General features: G+C 59.8%; 1 protein-coding gene across 2 annotated transcripts in view; it reads left to right on the forward strand.

The window, feature by feature from the left end:
• Positions 1-22,979, forward strand: part of IGSF21 (immunoglobin superfamily member 21) — a 241,910-nt gene that overhangs the window by 149,327 nt on the left and 69,604 nt on the right. The window contains exons 1-2 of one of the 2 annotated variants that reach the window (XM_075994512.1): positions 7,765-8,009; positions 9,845-9,966. In XM_075994512.1, coding sequence (XP_075850627.1) covers positions 9,893-9,966 — 74 coding nt within the window. In that variant the 5' untranslated portion in view covers positions 7,765-8,009; positions 9,845-9,892. Of the gene's footprint in view, positions 1-7,764; positions 8,010-9,844; positions 9,967-22,979 lie in introns of those variants that run through there. The other variant, XM_075994506.1, reaches the window with a different exon arrangement.

Raw genomic sequence — 22,979 nt, forward strand, 5'->3', positions numbered from 1 at the left:
CCATTCCAGGGCTGGGGTGCTCTCTACACAGCACCCCAGATCCCATCCTGGACCCCAGCCCAAGCCTCCCGTTCTCCTCCCTGCCTGGGGGGCCCTGCCCTCATCTCGTCTGTCCCCACACCCTGCTCCATCCTCCAAGGCAGGGCCCAGGGTGCCCTCTGGGGTGGGGCTGCCCTGGGCACCCCCAGCCCCATTTCCTCACCACATCAGAGCCTGGCGCAGGGAAGACACCTGCTGCGGCCGTTTCTGTGACCACCAGCCCCCCTGCCCCTCCCCCCGCCTCACCTGTTCTGTAAGCTCCGGTGCACCCCTGGCCCCCGGAGGTGCTGTATGAATGAACAAGTGAATGAATGAATGAACCAAAGAGTGAATGAATGCAAAGCTAAGGTCACTCAGGTTAGAGGAACGTGGGCTGAGGGCGGGCACTGAAGAGTGGCCTTCGTGGAGACACAGATGGCTGAACGAGTCCCTCCTCCCCCCTCCCCAGCCCCTCCCCTTCCAGAACGCGGCCGGAGAGGGCTTTAGTCAAACTGGGAAGGAGCCCCCAGCCCCTCTGCTTAGGGGTGAGCTCTGTGACCCTGGACCCCACCTCGGACACCGGGATTTCTGAGAACTCCCTCCTCGGGCAGCAGGGGAAGAGGCAGAAGGAGCTGGACGTGAGAATCCCAGATGTGCACAGCTGTGCTTTGGCGCCAAGGGCCTGGCTCCCGGATCTGCCGCCTCCTCCCTCCGTGACCCCGGCCCGCCTCACCCCTCTCTGGGCCTTGGCTTTGCCGTCCGTGAAACCAGGGCCTCCTGCTCTAACGGGCCAGGCTTCCCGGCACCACTGGTCTGGCAGTTGACGGCCACCTGGCACGCCTGCAGGGAGCCCTGGCGAGGGTGGCCCTGCAGGTTTAGGGCAGTGTCTCTCAGTTGTAGTTCCTGAATCCTGCACCACCTGACCCTGTGAGGCTTGTTAGAAATGCAGAATCCAGACTCCACCCAGGACTCACCAGATTTGAACCTCTGGGTTGGGCTTCCAGGGAAATTGACATTTCCAAACCCAACTCCCGCTCTGGCCTGGGTGATCTGCCGGGCACAGAAGTCTGTGCCCGGCATCTCCCAGGTCCTTCCTGGCTCCCTGCTTCTTGCCTGCTAACCCTTGCAGCTTGGAGGGGGCCCCAGAGCATCCACGCACAAGTCTAGTAGAGTTTGGGGGGCTCGGGAGGTTGGGCCGTGACTGTGTCTTTTGCGTGTGACTGGCATGAGCCTGCCTGGGTGTGGGAGGTGGCTGGGGTGGGGTGGGCCTGATGTCCCCCACCCTGGTAGACACAGCCTGGTCTTTGTCAGAAACTCACCCCCCCACACACACCCGGCCCAGAGCGGGGAGCAAGGTGTGTGAGCTGCGCCTACAGCTGGGGTGCAGGCACTGTGCGTGCACAACAGCGTGAATCTGCAAACCGACGCACACCCTGAACCCTCCCCGTGCAAACGTCTAGAACTGCACACAAACGTTCTCATCATTGCGTTGCTTTACACACACGCGTGCAGCCCCGTGTACAGCCCGGGAGCACACCTGTGCGTGCGCTCGCCCCCACTCGTGCACACGTGCACCCTCAGGAAGGCAGGCTTCCTCGGTCACAGGGTCACCCACGGGTGCTGGCTCAGCCAGTGGCACACACGTCCTCACACTCGCAGGGGCGCCTGCCCGCGTGCGGGGTGCGGGGCCCACAGAGAAGCCACGCCGCTCTCTCCTGCCCGCCATCCTCCCCCCCATGCCTGGCTCCATCCCTGAGCTGCCGTCTGCCATCACACGGTAACCAGATGAGACAAGGCAATTTATGACACCAGCTGTCTCTGTCAAAACCGGATCTCCCCCACACACCAGGGAAACCAATTACCTCGCGCCCAGCCCTGCCAGAAACCCAGACTCGGGGGGCGGGGGGACCGAGCAGGGTGGAATCCGGCCGCCCAGAGAGGTGGGTGGCCTCTCACATGAGGATTTTCCCTCCCTTCTTGTCCTTGGGAACCTGGCACCCTCTTCCCCCAGCCCCACGGGGAGGGCAGAGCCTGCCCTCTCCTCCCTGCGGCTGCTCCTCTGGCCCAGCTCCCAGGCCTCAGAGCTGCGAGAGCAGTTGCAGGGTGGAGAACAGGTGGGCAGGGAGCTTTAGGGGAAGAGTGGTCCAGGGTCGTCATGGCAACGAGAGAGCCAGGAGCCCTGTGCCCTTCCCCCTACACAGCATGCCATCAGGTGGCTATGCATCGTCCCCTGCTTCCTCTCTGAGCAGCCTTGCCTTGGTTTCCCTCTGCCTAGAATCCTCACTCCCTTTCCTGCCCTCTACCCAAAACACAATGCAACTCCTGGCCGGAGCCACCTCCTGTCTGCACTTTGGAATCAGACCCAGGTTCAAATCTCTGCGCTTCAGCACTTCCCAGCTGGGCGGCCTGGGCAAGTGGCATCCTTTCTTTGGCCATAGTTTTTGCAATTTTTTTTAAAAAGATGTTCATTTCTGTAAAAGAAAAACATTGAGTGAGAGTCCCCCGTGTCCCGGCCTCTGTTGTAGAGTGGAGAGGACACAGTGGAACGAGGTGAAGTCCCATCCCTCCTGGGCTCCAGGCTCTGCTGGGAGAGTCGGAAAACGCAGATTTCAGAAAATTAAAAGGGATGAGTACGTCTCTTCGCTGTCCTCACCTGCTGTGTCCACAGCCGTGATCCGAGCACCAAGCACGGCTCGCGGAAGGAGCTCGGCGGATAAACGCACTCACACGCACGAGCCCGAGCCCTGGGGTCCGCGGGACCTTTGTAGACCCTTTACGAGCCCTCCTGGATCTGGCGCCATCTTCGTGCCCAGCCCTGGAGGGAGCTTTCTTGGCATAATTTCTGAGTGGCCGGGGTGGGGACAGGTCCGCTGAGTGGCCTGGGAGTCCATTCCTTCATTCACCGACTCATTTATTTATTCTGCACACGTACATTAGAAACGTACTATGTGCCGGTCCCCGTGCTAGGCTCTCGGGTTGCGTGAATGGGCAAGGGGCCCTCAAATGACAGGTGCATGGCAGAAGTTTCTAGATTCGCTCTTCATCCCCTTCCATAGGCTAGGCACTGGGCAGTAAATTCACGCTAACAGTCGTGTCCACTGCCCTTCACATTTTGCAAGATGCTTTCGCGTACGTATGTCCCTTTTGGTATTTCTAACAACTCTGGTGCAAAAGTTCAATCAACACATCCCCCATTGTACAGATGAGGAAACTGAGGCTCAGAGGCCATCGGTGACTCGCGCCATAACCCACAGCAGAACCGGGTCTCCTCCTAGCCCACACTTGTCACTGGCATGATCTAATTTATTAGTGGCTTTCCCCCAGCTGCTCTGTGCGACGGGCCTCGCTCTTGCCTGCTCACGGCCAGGGAGTGCGGCTTGCCGGGCTGGGGTTTGAACCTGGGCCGGGCCGGCCGCAAGATCCCAGGCACCGTCCACTCCTCCATATCTAATCAGTTCGTTGAAACGCTCTTTGCAAACACTCCCTCTGGCTGCCCGGACACGGAGACCTCAGCTGCTCCATTTCCAGGAGAGCAAATTCCTTCCCCGCTGGGGCGGAGCTGGGATAATGTAGGCAGGCAATTTAAACAGCTCCGGCAAAATACACCAGCAGTTTCCACTCTCTGCCACTATTACACCTTCCAGCCGCGGCGGGATTGGCCCGTAAGTGGGATATCAAGTTTATTACAGCTATTTCCAACCTGTAATTGGTTTTGTGGAACACAAAGAGAAGGAGGTTGGGAGGGTGGGGGGAGGTGATTTTTTCCCCTTATTTTTTTTTTTTTTTTCCTCCTCCTTTTTCGGATGACGGCACCCGGGGACACTGGTGAGGCGGCTGAAGTTGGAGACTTATTTGTTTTTCAAATGAAAAAGCCTGGCCAGTGGCAGGCCCTTGCACTGCTGGCTGGGCCAAGTTCACTGGCCATGCTGTGGTGGCTTCGCTGGAAAAGCAACCTGGCCTGACTGCAGCCAGATTTGCTGGGGGGTGGGGTGGACAGCTGGGGTCCTGAGATGGGGCCCAGCAGCCTCGGGGGCATGGGAAGTCTCTAGGCCTGGCTGTTCTAGAATCAGAATATTGTGGGCATTGAGGATGGAAAGAGTCCTCAGAGGTCACCATGCCTCCAATTTCCTCATGGAACATTTAGGGAAACTGAGGCCCAGAGAGAAGAGCAGTGCAGGGACAACCTCTGGGACTTAGACCCCGGCTTTCTGCCTCTTGGAAACGTCCACACAGTGTAGCTGGGGAATTCATGGCTGAGACGCTGTCGGGATGGAGAAGGAAAGACCATCCATTCTTAAGAACCTGTCACGGCCCGCTGCCGCCACCAAAGTCGGTCCACCCTCACCAACCTCCCTGCTTTGGACTTAAGTAAAAATAAATAATGGCTAACATGCACTGAACACTTTCTGTTGCAATTACGTGAGTTGAGGTTTGCAAGCCATGCCTGGCACCTGGCAGGCACGTCATGATGGCTAGCGATTATTAAATCCGTCGCTGTCATCATTTCCACGTGCCCAGCAAGCCCCTGGGCTCTCTGGGCGTGCGTGCGTGTGCACTGAATCCTCACACGGGTGCCGTAGTTACAGGTAGGTGTGATCGTTCCCACTTCGCAGATGAGGAAGCTGAGGCACAGAGACCTCTCCAAGGTCACACAGCAGTAAGCTGAGTGGCAGAACTGGGGTCTGAACCTAGGGCCTCTGCACGTTTCCCACCCCACTCCTTTCAGCTAATCCATGCCGGGGGCTCAGGGCCACTGCTCACCGCCTGCGCGACCTTGGGCAGCTCTCCTGCCTCTTTCTTGGCCTCGGCTCCTTCATCTGCAGAATGGGGCTGATGACACGTCTCCCGGGACGGTCCATTCATTCCACAGCCCCCCGTGCGCCTGGCGCTGTGCTGGGCACTGACTGGGGCACACAGGCCCTGGAGCCCGCGGTCCTGAGGACGCAGGGTCGCCAGGGAGGTGGGGCCGGCCCGCCCTGGGAGCGGCAGGAGTGCCTCCCCCGTTCTGCAAGGTGGTCCCAGTGCCCGGCGCGTGGTAAGGACTCAACTCATTCACTCATGCATTCGTTCACTCGACGGCTGCGTGTCGAGTGGGTCCTGCGTGCCGAACTCCAGGGCGGGACAATGGACGGGACAGATAGAGACCTGCCCTCGTAGAGCTTGTGCTCTAGGAGCAGCTCACTTTCAAGGGCCTATTTATTTGTTCAGGAAAAGTCCGTTGAACGTGAATGAATGAAGCCATTCACTGCAGCAGCACCTGTCTCTGCGAGAGGGAAATCCCACTCGTCCTCAGGGTGCGGCTTCCCAGGACTGAACCTTGCCCGCCTGCCCGGCCTGGCAGACCCTGCCCTCCGCGCACCCTGGGAGCCTCTCTGAGCCCCTGAAGCAGGGATGGAGTTGACTTTGGACAGCAGGCCCAAGGGAAGCTAAAGTGTTATGAGAAGATGAGCGCAGAGAGACAGAACCTCACAGAGTCAGGGAAAGACTAACTCTGTCAAGTTTCGTTGGCTCTCTACCAAGCATCATCTAACTGTCGCTTACATGCCTCTGGTGACGGGGAGCTCACTACTCACTGTAGACGTACCGTTCCGTCTCTGAGTGCCTCTGATGGTGACCGGGTGCTTGCTCAGAGCATCCCTGTCACAATGGGCACGGGCAAGTTCCCAGGCCCTGCTTTCCCTTCTCCTCCCTACAGACACCATCCAGCCTCCCGGTGCCTCCCACCCGCCCCCCTCTCTGGGCGTGGACCCCCTTCTTCCACTTACTGATTTTCTGCATGCCCTGGCGTTTTAGCAACAAACAGCGTCTGCTCCCTAGCTCAGACCTGGAGGGTGTGGAGGGACCCAGGAAAGCACGTACCCCGGAAAGGAGTGAGTACTTTGGCGTGCTCAGCACGCACAGGCCTCTGTGCACGCCCCATCGCGCTCGCTCCTCACGAGGAGGCACGCTGCGCTGTCCCCGTTTCACAGACGGGGAAACTGAGAGCAGGAGAGGGGACATGAGTTCTTCAGGAGCACAAAGGCAGTGACAGAAACGAAGACTGCAGCTGGGGTGGAGGAAATCAGTCTCGCTACAGGCACAAAAGCCCCCCAGAGGCAGGAAGAGCCAGGTAGGACTGAGCACTCCCCGGAACGAGCCCACCTCCTCCAGGAAGGCTTCCACCCCCACCACCCCTCCACCCAAAGGAATCCTCGGCCCCTACACAGCGCCAGAGCCTCACTGGATGGCACGTGGGCAACACCTGCCATCGTGTGACCGACTCAGTCAGCTAGTGGGGGGCCGAGGGCCTCTGCCGCCAGGCCTCAGTGGGCTGCGACTGTGCCTGAAATCTCTCTCTTTCTCTCCCATGGGGCCTGGAATGGTGCCTGCATGGCTCGGGCCCGGGGAGATGTCTCTGGACTCACAGGGAAGGGGCCTTCAGCACAGCCAGCTCACCTTCCGCCCCCCGCCCCCGCCCCGCCTCTGCCTCGGGTCCTCTGATCCCGGAACTACAGGTAGCCGCTCGCCCGCTGGCCTGTGACCAGCGTCCCCAGCGTCCCTGCCCCTCCCCTTCCCCCAGGCGGGGGGGGGGGGGGGGGCGGCACAGCTGCAGAGGCCTGGGCTGGGCCCGTCCCCACGTCCCTGTCCTGCAACTGAGACGCTGTCCCCGCTGCGGCAGGTCTAACAGGAGCGGTTATTCACTCCCGGGCTGACAGCCCGGCCCCGACGCAGCCGGGGGACAGAGACGTGAAGGAAAACGAGGCTCGTCCTTGAAACTCCCCTGTCCCCCGGCCCGAAGCGGGGATTTACGGCGTGGACGATTCTCCCGCGCTCTATCCGGGCGCGTGGGGGGCGCGTGGGGCGCGGGTGTATTTTCCTAGTAATAAAACCCTCAGTCTCGGCGAATAAATTTGAGGAGACAGTTTTACTGACAGATTTTTCCTCTTTTGTGTAATAAAAAAAATGGAGTGAAATTTGAGATTGGGACGATAAGGGCTGCCGCGTTTTAGGACGAGATAAAAAAAAGCAGCACCTGAAGGGAGGCAGGCCGGGAGACAGGCTGTGGTGAGCGAGGACAGGGCGGGCCGCCTCCGGTTTATGGCTTCGTGAGGAAACTCCTCAAGCTCCTGCCCGCCGGCCACGGGGGCGGAGGGGACACTGGGTGGCGGTAGGTTTGGCCTGGCGGATGGGATGGGAGGTCTACCTGGGATGGGAGCCAAGAACCCGGTGCGGGGCCTCAGCCGAGTAACTCTGCCTCTCCCAGCCTCAGTTTCTTCATCTGCAAAATGGGAGAATTAGCATCTATTCTGCCCTCTGCCCAATGACATTGCAGGGCCAGGCAACGGGACGGGTCTAAAGCAGGCAGGGTCTCTCAATCTCGGCACCGCCGACATTTGGGGCCAGGGGCTGTCCTGGGCCTCGTAAGACGTCAGCGGCTTCCCTGGCCTATATCGGCTAAGGGCCAGGACAAAGCCAGTCCCCCACCTCCAGTTGGGAATGTCTCCTGGTGGGGAGGGTGGGAAGAATCGTGCCCCAGTTGAAGGCCCTGGTTTAGGCACTTTGGTGCCCCACAAGGCCCAGTGAATGAGGAGGGGAGGGGGTTCCTGCTGAGTCACGGGCTCCACCCCGCCGGGGTGCTGAGAGGTGGGGGCTGGAAGCTCTGACCCCCAGAGTGGCCAAGCCACCTGCAGCCCCTTCTCCCCCGTGGCCCTGTGCCAAGCCGGCGCGGCCAGCGGGGGCATTCTGCCAGGCTGTGACGTCAGACGCGGAACCGAGCCCTGGGTGTCCGGGCGCAGGGGTCTTTCCCGGGGCGAGTGCCGGTGCGGATCCCGCCGGGGGACAGGAGGCAGCGCGTCCGTCCACCTCCTCATCCTCTCTTCCAGCCGGGTCTCCTCCTCCACGCCCTCCGTGCGCCCGTTTCCGGGGCTGGGCCCTGTGCTGCAGAAGGCGGGGGGACAAGGGCCGGCGTGAGCGTCAATAAGCCCCTAGGACGGGCGGCAGCGTAGCCAGAGGTAAGGCGCAGTGGGAAGTCCCACCGCTGACCCCCCTCGGGGTCCCAGAGCTTGTGGGTGTGCTGCCATCATTCCGACCCTCCCTGGCACCGAGAGAGGCCGCCTTGTTGTTTATGGCGCTTGCAGTCTACGCAGGGTGACCCATACAGATGTAGCCTGTGCCTGGCACACAGCTGGCACGCAATGGTTGCTGGCTGGATTGCGTGGAGCCTTAGCCCCTAGATCAGCAGCAACGCCCCTTAGACTGGACGCGTGTGGTCCAAGTCACCTAGGGTGCAGGGTGCCCAGAGGAGCGCGGATGTGCCCTGGGCCAGTCCTCCCAGGCGGGGGCGGTGGACCCGTGCTCCAGCCCCTGCTTTGGCCCCCACCCAGCCCCTTGGAGACTCCACTCCCCGGCCTCCGCGCGCCCAGCCCCCTCGCTCGCGCTTGCACCAGGCAGAGCTGCAGGGAGTTAATTCCGCTTCTCCAGGCCCGGGCATGAGGCCTCCCGGTTGCAGGCTGTTAGCGTGGAGCCCAGCTGAGCGGCGAGGGGCTGCGAGCGCTGGTCTATAATAGAGTTGCTGAGACAAGCGGAAAACTGCAGCCGAGTAAACAGATAAATAATTGAAACAGTGACAACACATACCTTGCTGCTTTGTGGAGTAACACTTTCATTAGCCGCAGGCAGCTCGGGCGTGGGGCGCGGGCGCACGAGCAGCTGGGAGCCCGGGACACCTGGGTTGGCGTTCGGTTGGCTGTGGACGGCGGGACACCTGAGCCGCCTTTGTCTTGCAGCCCCGGCTGTAGTGTCACCTCCCAGCCCTGCCTCCTCCGTGTTCCTGGGTGCACTGGGGCCTTCGCTCGTCCTCCTGGCCCGTCCTGGGGCAGCCAGAGGAGGGCGAGGGTCCGCAGTGTCCCTTGCCCCACCCCCATGTCAGCAGGTGGGGTTCCCGGCATTCTGGGGGGGGCAGGATCAGCTGGAACTGTCCTCACCCTAAGGCCAGAGGGAGCCCGTGAGCAGAGCCTGAGTGTGCCCACAGGGAAGGGGAGCTCCTGGGGCCTGGCCGCCTCCACCATCTGCCCGTGGTTCTCTGCCCAGCCCGGCGTCTCCTCGTTCCGCCTCCTCCCTGCTCGGGTGCTGAAAACCCAAGGAGCTTTCCCTGAGCACACAGGGCTCCTTTGCTCCTGCTGTCCCTCCCTCTGCCTGGCAAGCGCTGCCACCTTCTGCCAGGCCGGCCCCTATTCTTCCTTCAGAAGGCAACTTAAACATCACTTCCTCCGGGAAGCCCTCCGTGACTACCCTGTCCCCAGGACGGGGACTGTCCCTCCTCTGGGCTCCGTGTCATCCTCCCTGGGCTCCTCAGAGGATTTATTAATATCTGACATTACTGCAGTCTGGCTTGTTTGCACCTGCATGAGATCTTCGCCCCGTGACTGTCCCCGGTCCCCAGTCCCCTGTCCTCTTTCTTGCTGGTCTTCTCCCCATGCCTTCTCTCCCTGGGCCGAGGAAGGGATCAGGATCGGGATCAGGCCGGGTCCGTGACTGACTGCAAAGCTCGGCCACACTCCCCGGCCCTGCCCGCAGCTCCGGCAGGACGGCCCGGGCGCGGGAGCGGGATCGCCCAGCACCTGGAAAGGGCCGAGAGAAGAGCCCGCTCTGCCTGCCCTGGCTGTGGGATGCCAGGAAGTGGCTGCCCTCCAGGGCCTCAGTTTGCACGTCAGGGAAGTGGGCGTGGCGCCCTTGCACCGTGGGGGGCTAGTGCTGAAGGGAGCTCCTCCTCTGGGTCAGGTGGCGGGGAGGGGCAGCCTGGGCTGGCCAAGAGCTCACCTGTGGCCGTCTCTGTGCCCCGCGGCAGGTGACGGACGGCGGGACCATCAAGCAGAAGATCTTCACCTTCGACGCCATGTTCTCCACCAACTACTCACACATGGAGAACTACCGCAAGCGCGAGGACCTGGTGTACCAGTCCACCGTGAGGTGAGGCCGCCAGGCGGGCCGCGGTGGGGACGGGGGGAGGACAGACACAGGGGAGGGGCTGGGAGGGCACCACTCCAGCCCTCCACGTCAGTCCCTGGGTGCTCTTGGGCGCGGAAGGCAGAGCTGGGGGCTGTGCTTGTGGAAGCCCGACCCACCCCCTGGAGGGGCGAGAGGCAGGAAGGGGTCACACCATGGCTCCCAGTCTAGCCTCCTCGGCCAGCTCCTCCAACAGCCCTGCGGGGGGGCGCTCTCCAAACCCCATTCCCAAGTGAGGACGCCGAGGCCCAGAGAGGGCAAGCCACATGCCTGAAGTCACACAGCCTGGGACGACAGGGCTGGGAGGAGAAGCAGCTCTGCCGGGCTGTGAAGCCCACGCCACACATTCTGCTGTTCCCCGTGGGCTCCGAGGCCACGAGGGCCCCAAACTTGGGGAAGAAAATGACCCCAGACCCCTGACTCCCAGGTCAGAAGCAGCAGGATGGGGAGGGAAGAGACCACGAGCTTGGAGATACTTGATATTTTTACACTACCCCTGTTTTCCAGAAGGCACAGAGCCGAGCTAATTAGATCCCACTCCAGGGCCTGGCGTTTTCTAGGTGTGTGGGTCCCCGTGGCTCCACCCCTCGCACACAGCCCCAAAAGACCCCCCAGTCCCCCTATTTCGTTTCTCTGATGCTGTCCCCTCTGCTCAAAGGGCCTTTCTCTCTTCGGTCACCTGGCAAACTCCTCATCAGCCTTCAGAACCCCATCAAGCAGGTCCACCCGTGGGGCCCCCCACCCCAGCAGAATTGATCCCCCCAAGCTGGATGGCTGCGGCTCCCCCCAGGACCCAGCCCTCCGCAAGAGGGGTCAGCGCCTGGTACCTCGGTGTCTTCACACGCAGCCAGAGAAGGACCGGCCCGGCATGGGTGGTTCCTCTCTCTCTGTGACCATGAACTTCAGGAGGATGAGGCAGACGCCCCCCCCTTCCCTTCGCATCCCAGCTCCCAGCCCAGGGCCTGGCACGCAGCTGGTGCGCGGTGAAATTTGCAAAATGCGTGCACGACTCTCGGTATGCTCCTTGGCCCTTTGCGCCTCAGTTTCCTTACAGTAAAGTTAGAAAATGGGACAGTAAGATTGCAAAGGGTGCGTCCAGCCCTGCACGGGGAACCCGGTCCTCTCCCGCCTGCTCTTGTGAGAGCGGGAAGGTGGGGGTGCTCCCGGGAGGACCTTGCTGGTCCTCCTCTTTCGGGCCGTGCTGAGAAAGAGGATGGATGGTGTGGGCAGAGGCGGGTAAATGACCTCACAAACGCCTCCATCCATCTAGCCACGCTCTCCCCCGGATCCGCTTCCAGAAAGGAATTGAGGCGCCTTAAAATACTAAAGCACACCTAAGACAAGCCAGTTACCATCAAGATGAAAAAGGAGATAAAAACTCATCTTGGAGAAGAAAATAAGCATTCTGGGAACCACAGATGGTTTTGCAGCAGCAAGGGAGCTCTCAGATCATCTCCAGGATTCCCAGAGGCCCAGGCTGCCCAGCCACCCCGGCATGGTCTCCGTGGCCCTGAGAAGCCCCTGCTTCTGCCCACCCGCTCTCTGTCCCCACCAAGCCACCCGCTGCCACAGGTGTGGTCTCCAGGCCAGCTCCTTGAACCCCACCCTGTCCCGCTCCCTGGTGCCTGACGACCTGGGTTCAAACCCCGCTCCGCCACTGCCCACTGAACAACCTTGGGTGACAGCCAAAACCTTTCTCTCTGCCTCGGTTTCCTCACCTGTAAAGCAGGCTGGACAAGATTGGCTTTGTCCAACTGCTGTGGAATTTAAGTGAAATTTATGTCCAATGGCCTGAGTTCAAATCCTGCCAGTTCCCCGTCCTTGCGTTAGTGAAATCTTGGGCTGGTGACTCTGTGACAGAGGAGTGACAGCAGTAAGAAGCCCGCTGCAGCCTCAGGACCTGACCAGCGAATTGGAGCAAGGTGCTGGCGCGGGGCTGCCCGGAGGTGCATGTGAAGTCATTACCTAGAACAGCCCCTCCTCCCCTCCACAAAGCAAACCCCCCCAAAATTCACTTTTTAACAAATCTCATAAACCCTTCCTTTTTATCCTTTCTCCTTTGATCTTCACAAACAACCCCACAAATGCAGGCAGGTATTATTGTTATTATTATTACCATTTTCTCTAGCCCTGGTTTTATTCCAAAAGGGCTCAGAGTTCAGCGAGGCCAAGGGACTTGCCCAAGATCTCCCTCTGGAGTGACATGAACTAAGTCAAGCTCCAAACGATCTCTTTCTACCCCTCTACCGTGCTGCCTTCCCTGTTTTACAGTTGAGGAAGCCAAAGCCCAGAGAAGGCATGAGACTTGCCCAAGGTTGCACAGCAGCACCAACGGAAGCCCAGTCTCAGGACTCATGGCCGGTGCTCTTTGCTCCCAGCCTTCTCCCCGAGCCACAAGGCAGGTCTCCCAGGCAGAGAGCAGCCCAGGGCACTGGCTGTCCTATTTGCCTAGGGAGAGGGAAGAATCTGGAATTTAATGGGTTGGGGAGTGTTGCCACCCACCTACCCACCCACCAGCAGAGCGGCTGGGGAGGCTGCATCCTCCGGCTGCTGAGCCCCATTAGGGCTGGCAGCGGGCTGGGGACTCCGCATTTACATATAAATGAAGATATTTACAAATTAATGCATCTCAACTAGAGAGTCCCAGCTCCACAGCTGTCTGAGCCACTTCCTCTTCAGCTGGGGAAGTGGGGAGGGAATGAGGCTAAGAAGATTACCAAGAATCGGCAGAGAGCAATTTCCCCGGTAGCCTAGCGGAGCCCCAGGGACTCCGGGAGCTTTTCCTCCCGCTGGTGGGGTCCTGAAGGGCGAATTTCGGGTGGGTGTTAGGGCTTCCCCCCCAGGAGGGCAGCTGCGGCACCCCCGTTGCATGACCTTGGGCAGGTCTCTGCCCTCTGAGCATGTCGGAGGCCCAGCTGTCAAATGCCTTGCTAGTTCTGAGCCTCAGAACGCAGAACTCCCAGGCTGGAGTTGGCGAGAATTTATTCCTTTGAAGGGTATTTAACTGAGCACCTACTAGGAGCCTGGCATGGTGCGAGTCGTTCAGGGCTGCAGTGGGAACAAGGAAGGCGCCGCGTTGTGGTCTCGTGGGGGAGACGCAGTAATCAGGGAAGAAGGACATAAATACGTCACTGCGCATCCCACAAAGGTGTGAATCCCGACGGTGGTGTGTGATGAAGGGGCAAGCGGGGTGTGGTGCCCGGGAAGGTGTGGCTTGTGCAGGGACCTGGGGGGCGGGAAGGAGCCTTCCCGGTAGGGAGGAGGCAGGTGTGGCCTACGGCGTTGAGCCCGGCTTGCATCCTCTTACCCAGCGCTCTTTGGGGCAGCACCAGCACCCCGACTCTTCCCCGGGGCTGTCTCGGGCCGTGGGGGTCACCTGGCCTGCACGTGGGCGGGTGGGCGGCGGGCAGTGCTGGGGGGTTGACGTCCCCCGGGAACAGCAGGACCAACGGCTGACCGGAAGTGCTGGAGGAATCCCCAGCGCCCCTTACCCCGCCCAGGGGAACACTCAGATGTGTGTCCTCCACGTCCCCCAGAGTTTCCAGCGGAGGGGGGGGCGGCTCAGCAGCCCCCAGAACTGGGCCTTGATGATGGACCTGCATGGGCTTCCTGCATGGGCCCATCCTGCCAGCTTCCTGGGACCCCCTCATGTAAACCCTTCACTCCCAAATCTGCGTCTCGGGGTCTGCTTCTTGGCGGCCACCTAAGGTGGGGCAGGGGTGTGATCTAGGTGACAGCCCCCTGGACATCCTTCACCCTCCACACCTGCCCCCGCACCCCTGCCTTGGCCGGGCCGCCTGTTCCGCAGCGGGCCAGGCACAGGCACAAGCGGACTGGCGCACCCCCGCTGAGGGGCAGACTGACCGTGCGGGTGACACTCCTTCTGCCTATGTAGGGAGGAAAAACACCTTTTCCTCCTGCAGTTGCGGGCTCGCGGGCTCTTGGCTGGGGCTCCCATAACTGGTTAGCAAGAGAAGAGCATGCAAATCTAGTCCGTGTGAGTCAGGAAATGAAGACCCGGAGAAGCGGTTGAGCCGAGCGTCCTTACGCAGGTGTGAGGAGGAGTCGCGAGAGTGCGGTCGGATGACGGTGGGAGCGGGGGCAGTGGACGGGCGGACGCTCGGCAAGGCTGCTCGTTCAGAGTCCTCTGGGTCCCCGTCCCTCTGTTTGTGGAGGTGCGGACGCCCTTCCTCCAGGTGCAGGGAGGCACCTCTCACGCGAGGGTCTCGCCACCTGCTTCCGGGAGGGAAGGTCAGGGAGTCGCACCTGCTGCTTCTCACGTTCCTGCAGCTTAAAATACCCCCCATGCCAGGGCCACATGTTTGAGGGAGTGTGACCTGAACCCTGTCCCTGCAGAGTATGGCCCTCCCAGACGGCAGCCGTGGCCTCCTTGGAGGTCAGGGCTAACCCCAGCGGCCTTCAACCACCCCTGCCCACACTCACGCCGTGCACCCCCTTCCCAAAGCCCTCGCAGGCCCCTGGCCCGTTTGATCTGCCCACGATGTTACCAGGAGCACAGACAGGTCTGGCCCTGAGTCACTGGCGAGGGAAAGCTAGACTTGAGGGCTGAGTGTGCTCCCACTCCCACCTGCTGCTGTCCCTCAGACACCTCGTGCACACCTTGTGCCCACCTCTCTTTGCCAGCAAGGTCCTGCTCATCCTTGCAGGTTCCGCTCAAACGCTGCTTCCTCCAGGAAGCCATCCCTGACTGCACAGGCGCACTGACACTGTCCTCAAAGTCCGCCCTTGCCCCCACCCCCACTGGACTGAAAGCCCCGAGAGGACAGGGACTGGGCCTGACGTCTTCACCAGCACCCCCAGCCCCAGCACAGCACCTGGTGGATGACTGTACATACCTGCAGGGCGAACAGGTCGGGGACAGACGCTGAGGTAGAGTGTTCTCAACGCAGTGCTCGCCGCTGCTGGGTGAACCAGACCCAGCAGAATGGAGCCATCCAGACTCCGGGCCTTCCCTCAACACTGGCATCATCCATTCATCAGAAAGGAACTGAGTAATTAGCACATGTCAGGGGTGATGATGGGGGACAGTGGCGAACAAGCATAATCTTGACCTGCTCCTGAGGTTTGCAGTATAGCAGGTGGGGAGAGACAGGCTCTAAAAATATTAACATAGGCCAGGCATGGTGGTTCATGCCTGTAACCCCAGCATTTCGAGAGGCCTAGGTGGGAGGATCACTTGAGATCAGGAGTTTGAAACCAGCCTGAACAACAGCAAGAGCCCATCTCTATTAAAAATAGAAAAATTAGTGGGGTGTCATGGTGCTTGTAGTCCCAGCTACTCGGGAGGCTGAGGCAGGAGGATCGCTTGAGCCCAGGAGTTTGAGGTTGCTGTGAGCTATGATGACACCACTGCACTCTAGCCAGGGCGACAGAGTGAGACTGTCTATCTATCTATCTATCTATCTATCTATCTATCTATCTATATATGTACATATACATATATATATATGCTTGTGTGTGTGTGTGTGTGTGTGTATATATATGCTTAAAATGATAAGGAAACGTATTTACCATGCGTGATGAGTGAGGTAAGGAATAGGTACAGTCGTCCCTCCGTATCCACAGGGAGCAGGTTGCAGGACCCCCCTCCCAAGTATACCAAAATCCACAGGTGCTCCAGCCCCTGCTGTAACCTGGTGTGTTCGTGGCATATAATCCAGCAACCCTCCCCACACTTTAAATCATCCGTAGATCACTTACAATACTTCATACAGTGTGAGTGCTATGGAAATAGCTGTTACACTGTGTTGTTATCTTTTACTGGTGTTTTCCCCCCGAGTGTCTTCCGTCCGACGTCAGTCGAATCTGCAGGTGCAGATGGCACGGACGCGAGGGCGCGCGTGATGTGCGGGCGGGGGACGCGAACGGCGGGGTTGGGGCCGCGCAGCCTCCCCGGGGACCTCTGAGCAGAGCTCTGGGGCACAGGCAGCCGTTCAGACGGGGTGGGGAGGGAGGGGCGCAGGGAGGGGCGCAGCCAGCGCCAAGTCCGAGGTGACTGAAGGGGAGCCCCGCGTGATCCCGGCGCGGGTCAGAGCGCAGAGACCGAGGAGGAGGAGTCCAGTCCGCCTTCATCCTCAGCGCCCCGAAGCCTCCAGGGCTAAGGTGTGCTGTGCCCCGCGGTTTGCAAATTCTCCCCTGGGCGGCTGAGTGGGGAGGGCGGGCAGAGACGCAGGGGCCCTCTGATCGCAGGTCCCGCGCGCACGTGCACAGGTGCCTCCCCGAAGCCGCACGTGGCGAGCGCAGCTGGGCACGCTGGGCCCGGCGCGGAGGAGCATGCGCCCTGCTGCGCCTGCCTGCTCCTGTTCGCGGGCGGGGGGACGCGGGGGAGACCGAGCAAATGAAAACGGGGACTGAGGACGAGGACACCGAGAGAAATGCCACCTCCTTTATTACTGTGAGACGCGCGGGTTCACGCACACAGCCGGCGGTGCATGCGGAGCGCTCTGCATGGGGGGCTCGGAGCGCGGCCTCCGCCGGTCGCCATCAAGGCGGCCACCCCCGCCCCCGCCTCGCCGAGCCCGGAGCCTAGAAGCTTCTCCAAGGTCCGGCTTCCTCTCCGTAACCCCAGAACCGACTTGGCATTTAGAGAGGAACAATAAATATTTGTGGAATGGAGAGAGAGAAAGGGGAGAGAAAACACGGAGATAAATAGCTAACAATTCAAGTAATAAAGCGATAGCTGTCGTAGAGACGCAGTCGTAGCGCCCCGACGCATCAGAGGGGCGGTCGCGGGGAGACGGCTGGGAAGGTGGCATTTGAAGTGGTTCCGGAGGCGGAAGCAGGTTTCAGACGAAGGGGAGCTGGGCGCAGGCATTCCAGGTGGAGGGCACTGTGTGCACAGACACAGCCATTAAGAAAGTGCCCAAGTAGTGGCAAGGCCACTCCAAGATTCTCTGGAATCTGTTCAAATGGAAAAAAAAAAAAAAAAAGGATTGATTTTTAAATAGGCACATTAACTGTTTAGTCCAAAGAGCAGAGGGGCTCGTTTCCCTTTGAAGAGTTAAATGTCCCCTCTGCAATCGCATCTACTAATGGGCAGCGAGAACTCTGTCTTCACTGTTGGAACAAAGAAAAGTGCCATCTGCCCCTTGCCGGTGTGAAAGTCTGGATTCGATGGCTCCCTTCCCCGTGTGCATGTCATCACAAAGCGCACCTCTTTGTTCCCATAAAATACACCTCCCAGGGGCTGCGTGCACGTGGAACGGCCCTCCATTCCTTTGACCACGGAGCAGACACTCCGTGCCGGGCACAGGGCAGCAGTGACGCCGGCCTGCCCCCGTGGAACCCAGGACCCGAGGTCACCCCCCACTCCTGTCCTGCTGCAAAACCATCCCTCTCTCCCACCCAGAAGTCATCCGGGGGTGTGAACGAGCGAGGATGACATTGTAAGAATGACCTCGAGCCCATCTCAACACTTTATTCACAACGGTCCTACCAGAATTGAAAACCCCAGCCTTCGAGCCCACGCGGGGGCCTCTGGTCCCCGTCTCAAAACTAGGGCGTGTTTCAGAAGAGAGGGCTGGGGGAGTTTTCAGCCGCGTGCAATCACACAGCACCTGAGCAACAAGCCACCCCCCGGTGGTGTCTACACCACAGGCCAGGCCACCCACCACCTGCAACAGGATTACCTTAAGAAGTGGCTTTCAGATAGCAATTCCCAGGCCCCACAGAGACAGAATTTGACTCAAGCTGGGAGCAGGGACCAGGGAATCAGGAATCAGTTTTTTTAGAGTCTTCCAGGTTTAGATACTGGCAGTGAGAGTTGGGAGGCCCGTTCTGCACAACGCCCTCCACCTGCTCCCATGTGCAGACCGGGGCCAAACAATCCATCAGGAAGCTCCAAGGCACAGATAATTCTAGGCGCTGTTGGGAGCTATCAGAGGACAGGCAATTGTGCTAAGGCCCCGGGTCCAACCCCCTGTGATTTGAAGATGACGAAATAGCTGGACCAGCTGGTGACCTCAAAGTCCACCCCCCGAGGCCAGAGTGACCTCACAGGCACCCAGCAACTCCAGAGCCTAGGCTGCCCTCCGACCCCCGCCCCGGGCACCCGAGGTCATCAGCAGAGCGATGGCAGCTCATCGGGAAATCCGCTTACCCTAACACGCTGCGGCTGCCCTGCCTCGGCCCCCATCCAGCGGGACGCCAGCCCCCACCCCCGCTGCCTTCTCCCTCCCTGCCCCCCCTCAGTTTCCCACTTCTTCTCTCCCAGTCCAGGGGGTGCCTGCTCTTCTCTGCCTTTTGGAAGCCAGCGTTGGCCCTCGTGGCGCGGCGGCCCTCCCTGCCCCTGTCCCTGGCAGGGGATCGATGGCGCCGGCCGGGCTCGGGAGCGCTGTGCCTTTCCCTGCGGCCTTCTCCAGGCGGGTGGGGGCTGTCCATGCACACGTCTGCCGCCCCCACCGCGGTGGTGGGCAGCCGGGCGGGGCGGGCCAATGCTTCCCCAGGCCCCGCGTGGCAGGCGCAGGCTGGTCCTCCGGACAGGCACCGCCTCCCCCACCCGCTCCCCTCCCCAGCAAGGGCGATGCCCTCCTCCTTTCCTTCCCGGACTTGCAGTGGCCCTTGGTCGTCTTCTCTTCTCTTATTTCTCCCCCTCCCAATATCCCACTCCTCACTTGGGCTCTTTCCCTCCCGTTCCTGGTGCTTCTTGTCTTCTCCTCTGCGCGGTCTCGCATCTCTTGGCTTGGAGAGACTCTCCCCAGGTCTCCCCGGATCTCGGGGCCCCAGCAGCCCCCCTGGGCTTCAAGGAGGTCCCTGTTTCCAATCTGGGGGATGGTCGGGGTACCTCTCCTTGGTCGGTTCTTGGGTTGCTGCCACTGAGCAGCCTCCTCCAACCACCTCCCCCCATTCTGTTTGCCCCAGACCCACGAGGATGCCGCTGGGACCCCCAGAGCACGCCCTTCTCCCCAACCCCGGCTCCCCGGGGAGGGGAGCGCTTGCACAGCTGTCTGCTGCCCTCTGGCGATGCACTGGGGTACTGCAGCTGGGGGTCGCCTGCCTGTGGCCCCCAGTCACCAAGGATGGGTCTTGCTCTCAAGGATACCGACCCACTTCTTCACCTCTCGGTCCTCAGTGCCCAGCACAGGGCCTCAGAAAAGGCTTGGTAAATTAATGAGCTGGCGGGTTATCCGAAGGCGGCATTATCCTTTCGAACGGTCAGAAAACTATTTCCCCTCCACTCATTGTCTGGTTAAACCTTAACAACCATCCTGTGCAGTGCAGATCTCAGACCCTACTTGTGGGGCTCAAGCTCGGCCCAGAGAAGGGAGTGACTTGCCCGGGAGCTGGGAGAGCTCCCCACTCAGGCCGGGCAGAACTCCCCCCCCCCCCCCGCGGCCTCCCCAGCTGATGGGGCCGAGCCCGTGCTGATGGCGTGGGGATGGGGGCGCTGGGGTAACCCGTTCCGTCCTCTGCATAGCGGCTTGCCTTTTACCAGGAGCCTTCTAGGGACAGCATCTTCGCCCATAATCCACCATCAGGAATTGCAAGCCCAGGGTCAGGCAGCAGCCTGGGTAGGTGGCAGGAAATTGGCTCTGAAGTCCCATGCCCGTGACATGTTTCAACCACCTCGAGTGAGGGCTTGCCCTGATTATTCATTTGTCATTTAAGAAGCGTTCATCGGTTAACTGTAGGCACCGGGAGACAGAGAGGAGCAGGAGAGGACGGGCCCCTGTCCCCGGGAGCAGACATTCCCAGGGCCATGCCAGCAGCACAAGGAGAGGTGACGGGGTGATGGGGGTCTCTCTCTGCCACCTGGATATGGAAGGGGACGAAACAGCCGCGCTGAGGCCCGGGCGTGAGCACCCCAGCAGAGGGGAAGCAGGGGCTGAGACAGGAGCAAGCTGCATGTGTCAACAAAGAGCAGAAGGACGTCCGCAGGGCTGGGCGAGGTGGTGAGCCCTGCGAGCCTGCAGCAGGCTTCCGGAACTTGACGGCGGAAATGCAGATTCTCGCTCAGGGTCTCTGGGAGGGGCCTGAGACTCTGCATTTGCAGTCACTTCCCGGGTGAGGCCGCTGCTGCTGGTCTGCGGCCCACACTGCAGACACCCGGGGAGCGCTGAACACCCCCGATGCCCTGCCCCAGCCCCGGCCCCAGGCGCGTTTGAGGACCACTGTTGTAGAATGCTGAGTCACTGGAGAGAGATCGCACTGGCATCGATCTTGGTTACAGTGTGCGGGGCTCCATGACAAAGCAGGAGGAGGGTGGCGGGGCTGGACAGGGAGGGTGGAGGCGGAGAGGCAGGATGGGGTGAGTTAGGACGCAGAGCTGGCAGGACTTGTGACGGGCTGGAAGCAGGGACCGCAGAGAGAAAGAGAAGTCAGGGTGGCCCCTGGGGCCATGGCTATCACATCTGGGTGGAGGTGGGCTCCTTCCTGAGATCGGGAGACCAAGGAGGACCAGCTTGGCCTGGGCTTGGGAGGCAGAACTCGCAAGTTCTGTCGGGATCGGGTTGGAAATGTCCGTTAGACACGAGAGCAAAGTAGGTGGATGGAAACACAGGGCGAAGGAGAAGTTGGGGCTGCAGGTACAAATATGGGAGCCACCGACACACAGATGCCATTGAAAGCCACCACCGCCTCCCAGACTCAGGAAAGATTTGCCGGCAGCCTTTAGACGCCACCGAGGCCAACCCTCTCACTGTCCACGCGAGAAGCCAAGGCCCAGAGGCTGGGGGTTACTTCCCCAAGGCCACACAGCAAGGCAGCTATAGCCTCAAAACTGGACGTCTAACTCCTCCAGAAGAACCGCTTGCAGTCCACTGCTCAGTTCCGTTCACTGCAGCCTCCCTGACCTGCAGCCTGTGGGGCGGAATTGCTGATACGGGAATAATTTATACATCCGCAGTCGGAAAACCAGAGCCGCCAGGAGTTATCTACACACGTGCACGCACGCTTGTCCACGTCCGCACACACATTATCCTCTTACCTCTAAGTAAAAAGTCAGCAGCCAGGCTGTCAGCTTTATTACTAATTACGCAACTGCTTTATTGCTGGTATTAAAAAAAGGGAAGGCTAAAAATGTCTGGGAAAGACCTAATTTAGTAAACAGTCCAGAATAAAGTATTTGTCGCCGTGGTATTTCTTCTTCATGTTAGGATTTGCTCGGGGTGATTCGAACCTCCTCGTTCATATATTACTGCAGTCTAATAAAATCCCCTGTTCTGGGAGAATCTGCTTTGCCTTGGAAGATAATTGCGTTTCAGGGGTGAGGGTCAGGTGGGATTGAAGGTGAATGGGGGGGTGCTGGTGAGGCTGAGCGTCCTGGCACAGCTGAGGGACGGCAGCAGAGGAGAGGTGACGTGACTGGTCCACGGCCACTGCTGAGGATGCAGCGGGCACTCAGTAATGCCAGTAGGGGATGCATGGATGGATGCATGGATGGATGCATGGATGGATGGATGGATGCATGAATGCATGGATGGATGGATGGATGCATGGATGGATGCATGGATGCATGGATGGATGCATGAATGCATGGATGGATGGATGGATGCATGGATGGATGCATGGATGGATGCATGGATGGATGCATGGATGCATGGACGGGTTGTTGCAGAGCTAACCCTGAGTCAAGGAGAAAAGTCATCTAAAATTTGGCATTAATAGAGATAGTGACAATATCTCAGTGGTGGACTGGTGGGCTTTTTGTGCAAAACAGGCACCATCACCTCTATTTGCAAATTACGGACCTCATCGGAGATAAAGCAACTTCGTGCAAGGCTGCAGGGCAGGGGCAGCCTTCCTCATTTTAAGAGAAGGAAAGAGATGATCAGAGAAGTTGAATGACCTACTCAAGGTCACACAGCCCAGTAATGACGGAGCTGGGCCGGGCTTCTGTATGTCTAGCCAAGGCTGTCATCTTCTCCCCAAATCCCAACAGCCTCGGCTTTCTCTGTGCCTCTGCACCTCGACGTCTCTCCATACCTGGGTTCCCTCTCTGCCCGCCTATCAGCCGGAGTGAGGATTCTTTTTTTTTTTTTTTTTTCTGAGACAGAGTCTCACTTTGTTGTCTTGGCTAGAGTGCAATGGTGTCATCATAGCTCACAGCAACCTCCTACTCCTGGGCTCAAGTAATCCTCCTACCTTAGCCTCCCAAGTAGCTGGGACTACAGGTGCACGCCACCACATCCAAGCTGAGTTTTCTATTTTTAGTAGGACAGCGTCTCGCTCTTGCTCAGGCTGATCTCGAACTCCTGAGCTCAAGAGATCCTCCTGCCTTGGCCTCCTGGAGTGCTGGGATTACAGGCATGAGCACCACGCCTGGCCCAGACTGAGCTTCCCAAAGATAAATCAGATTATGGCACCTGCTTCCTGAAGCCTTCCAAGGGCTTCCCACCCACTTGGGGTATAACCTCAGTAAGTGTAGAACCTCATCTGGGCTAGAACCCACATAGACTCAGGCCCGGGAGACCCCGTAGGCTGGGCCCCACTCCCCTGGGCTGCCCCGTCTCCCGCCCTTTCCCTGTCCCTCACCACCAGCCTCTGATCACCCTGGCCTTCTCGCCAAACTTACTCTGACCTCAGGACATTTGCTCATGCTTTTCCTCTGCCAGGTACACTATTCCCCGACCCAGGTCTCAGATCAAATGTCACCTCCGCAGAGATGCCCTCCTGACTGCCTGACCTCTGCCTAGAAATTCCCGCCTGGGCCCCCAGCCATTCTTACCCCATCCAACCCGTGTGTTTGCTGGTTGGGTTTTCACAGCACTGACTACTCTCCACTAAGACTCCCATCTATTGACCTGAATACACATTTTCGTTTTGCTTCCCGAGGCAAGCACCTGAGGATGAGGAGGAGGACGTGGTCCCTCCAGATGCCCAGCTCTCAGGCTGGCACCAGGCTGCACCTCCGTAGTCAGGGCCAATAAGTATTTCGCACGCAGATACCTGAGTTCCCGGCCAGGGCGCCTGGCTGTTGGGCCACTGCCTGGCACTGAACCACGAGACCTGGGCCCGTG

This window comes from Microcebus murinus, chromosome 2, assembly GCF_040939455.1.
Source record: "Microcebus murinus isolate Inina chromosome 2, M.murinus_Inina_mat1.0, whole genome shotgun sequence".
Taxonomy (NCBI): domain Eukaryota; kingdom Metazoa; phylum Chordata; class Mammalia; order Primates; family Cheirogaleidae; genus Microcebus; species Microcebus murinus.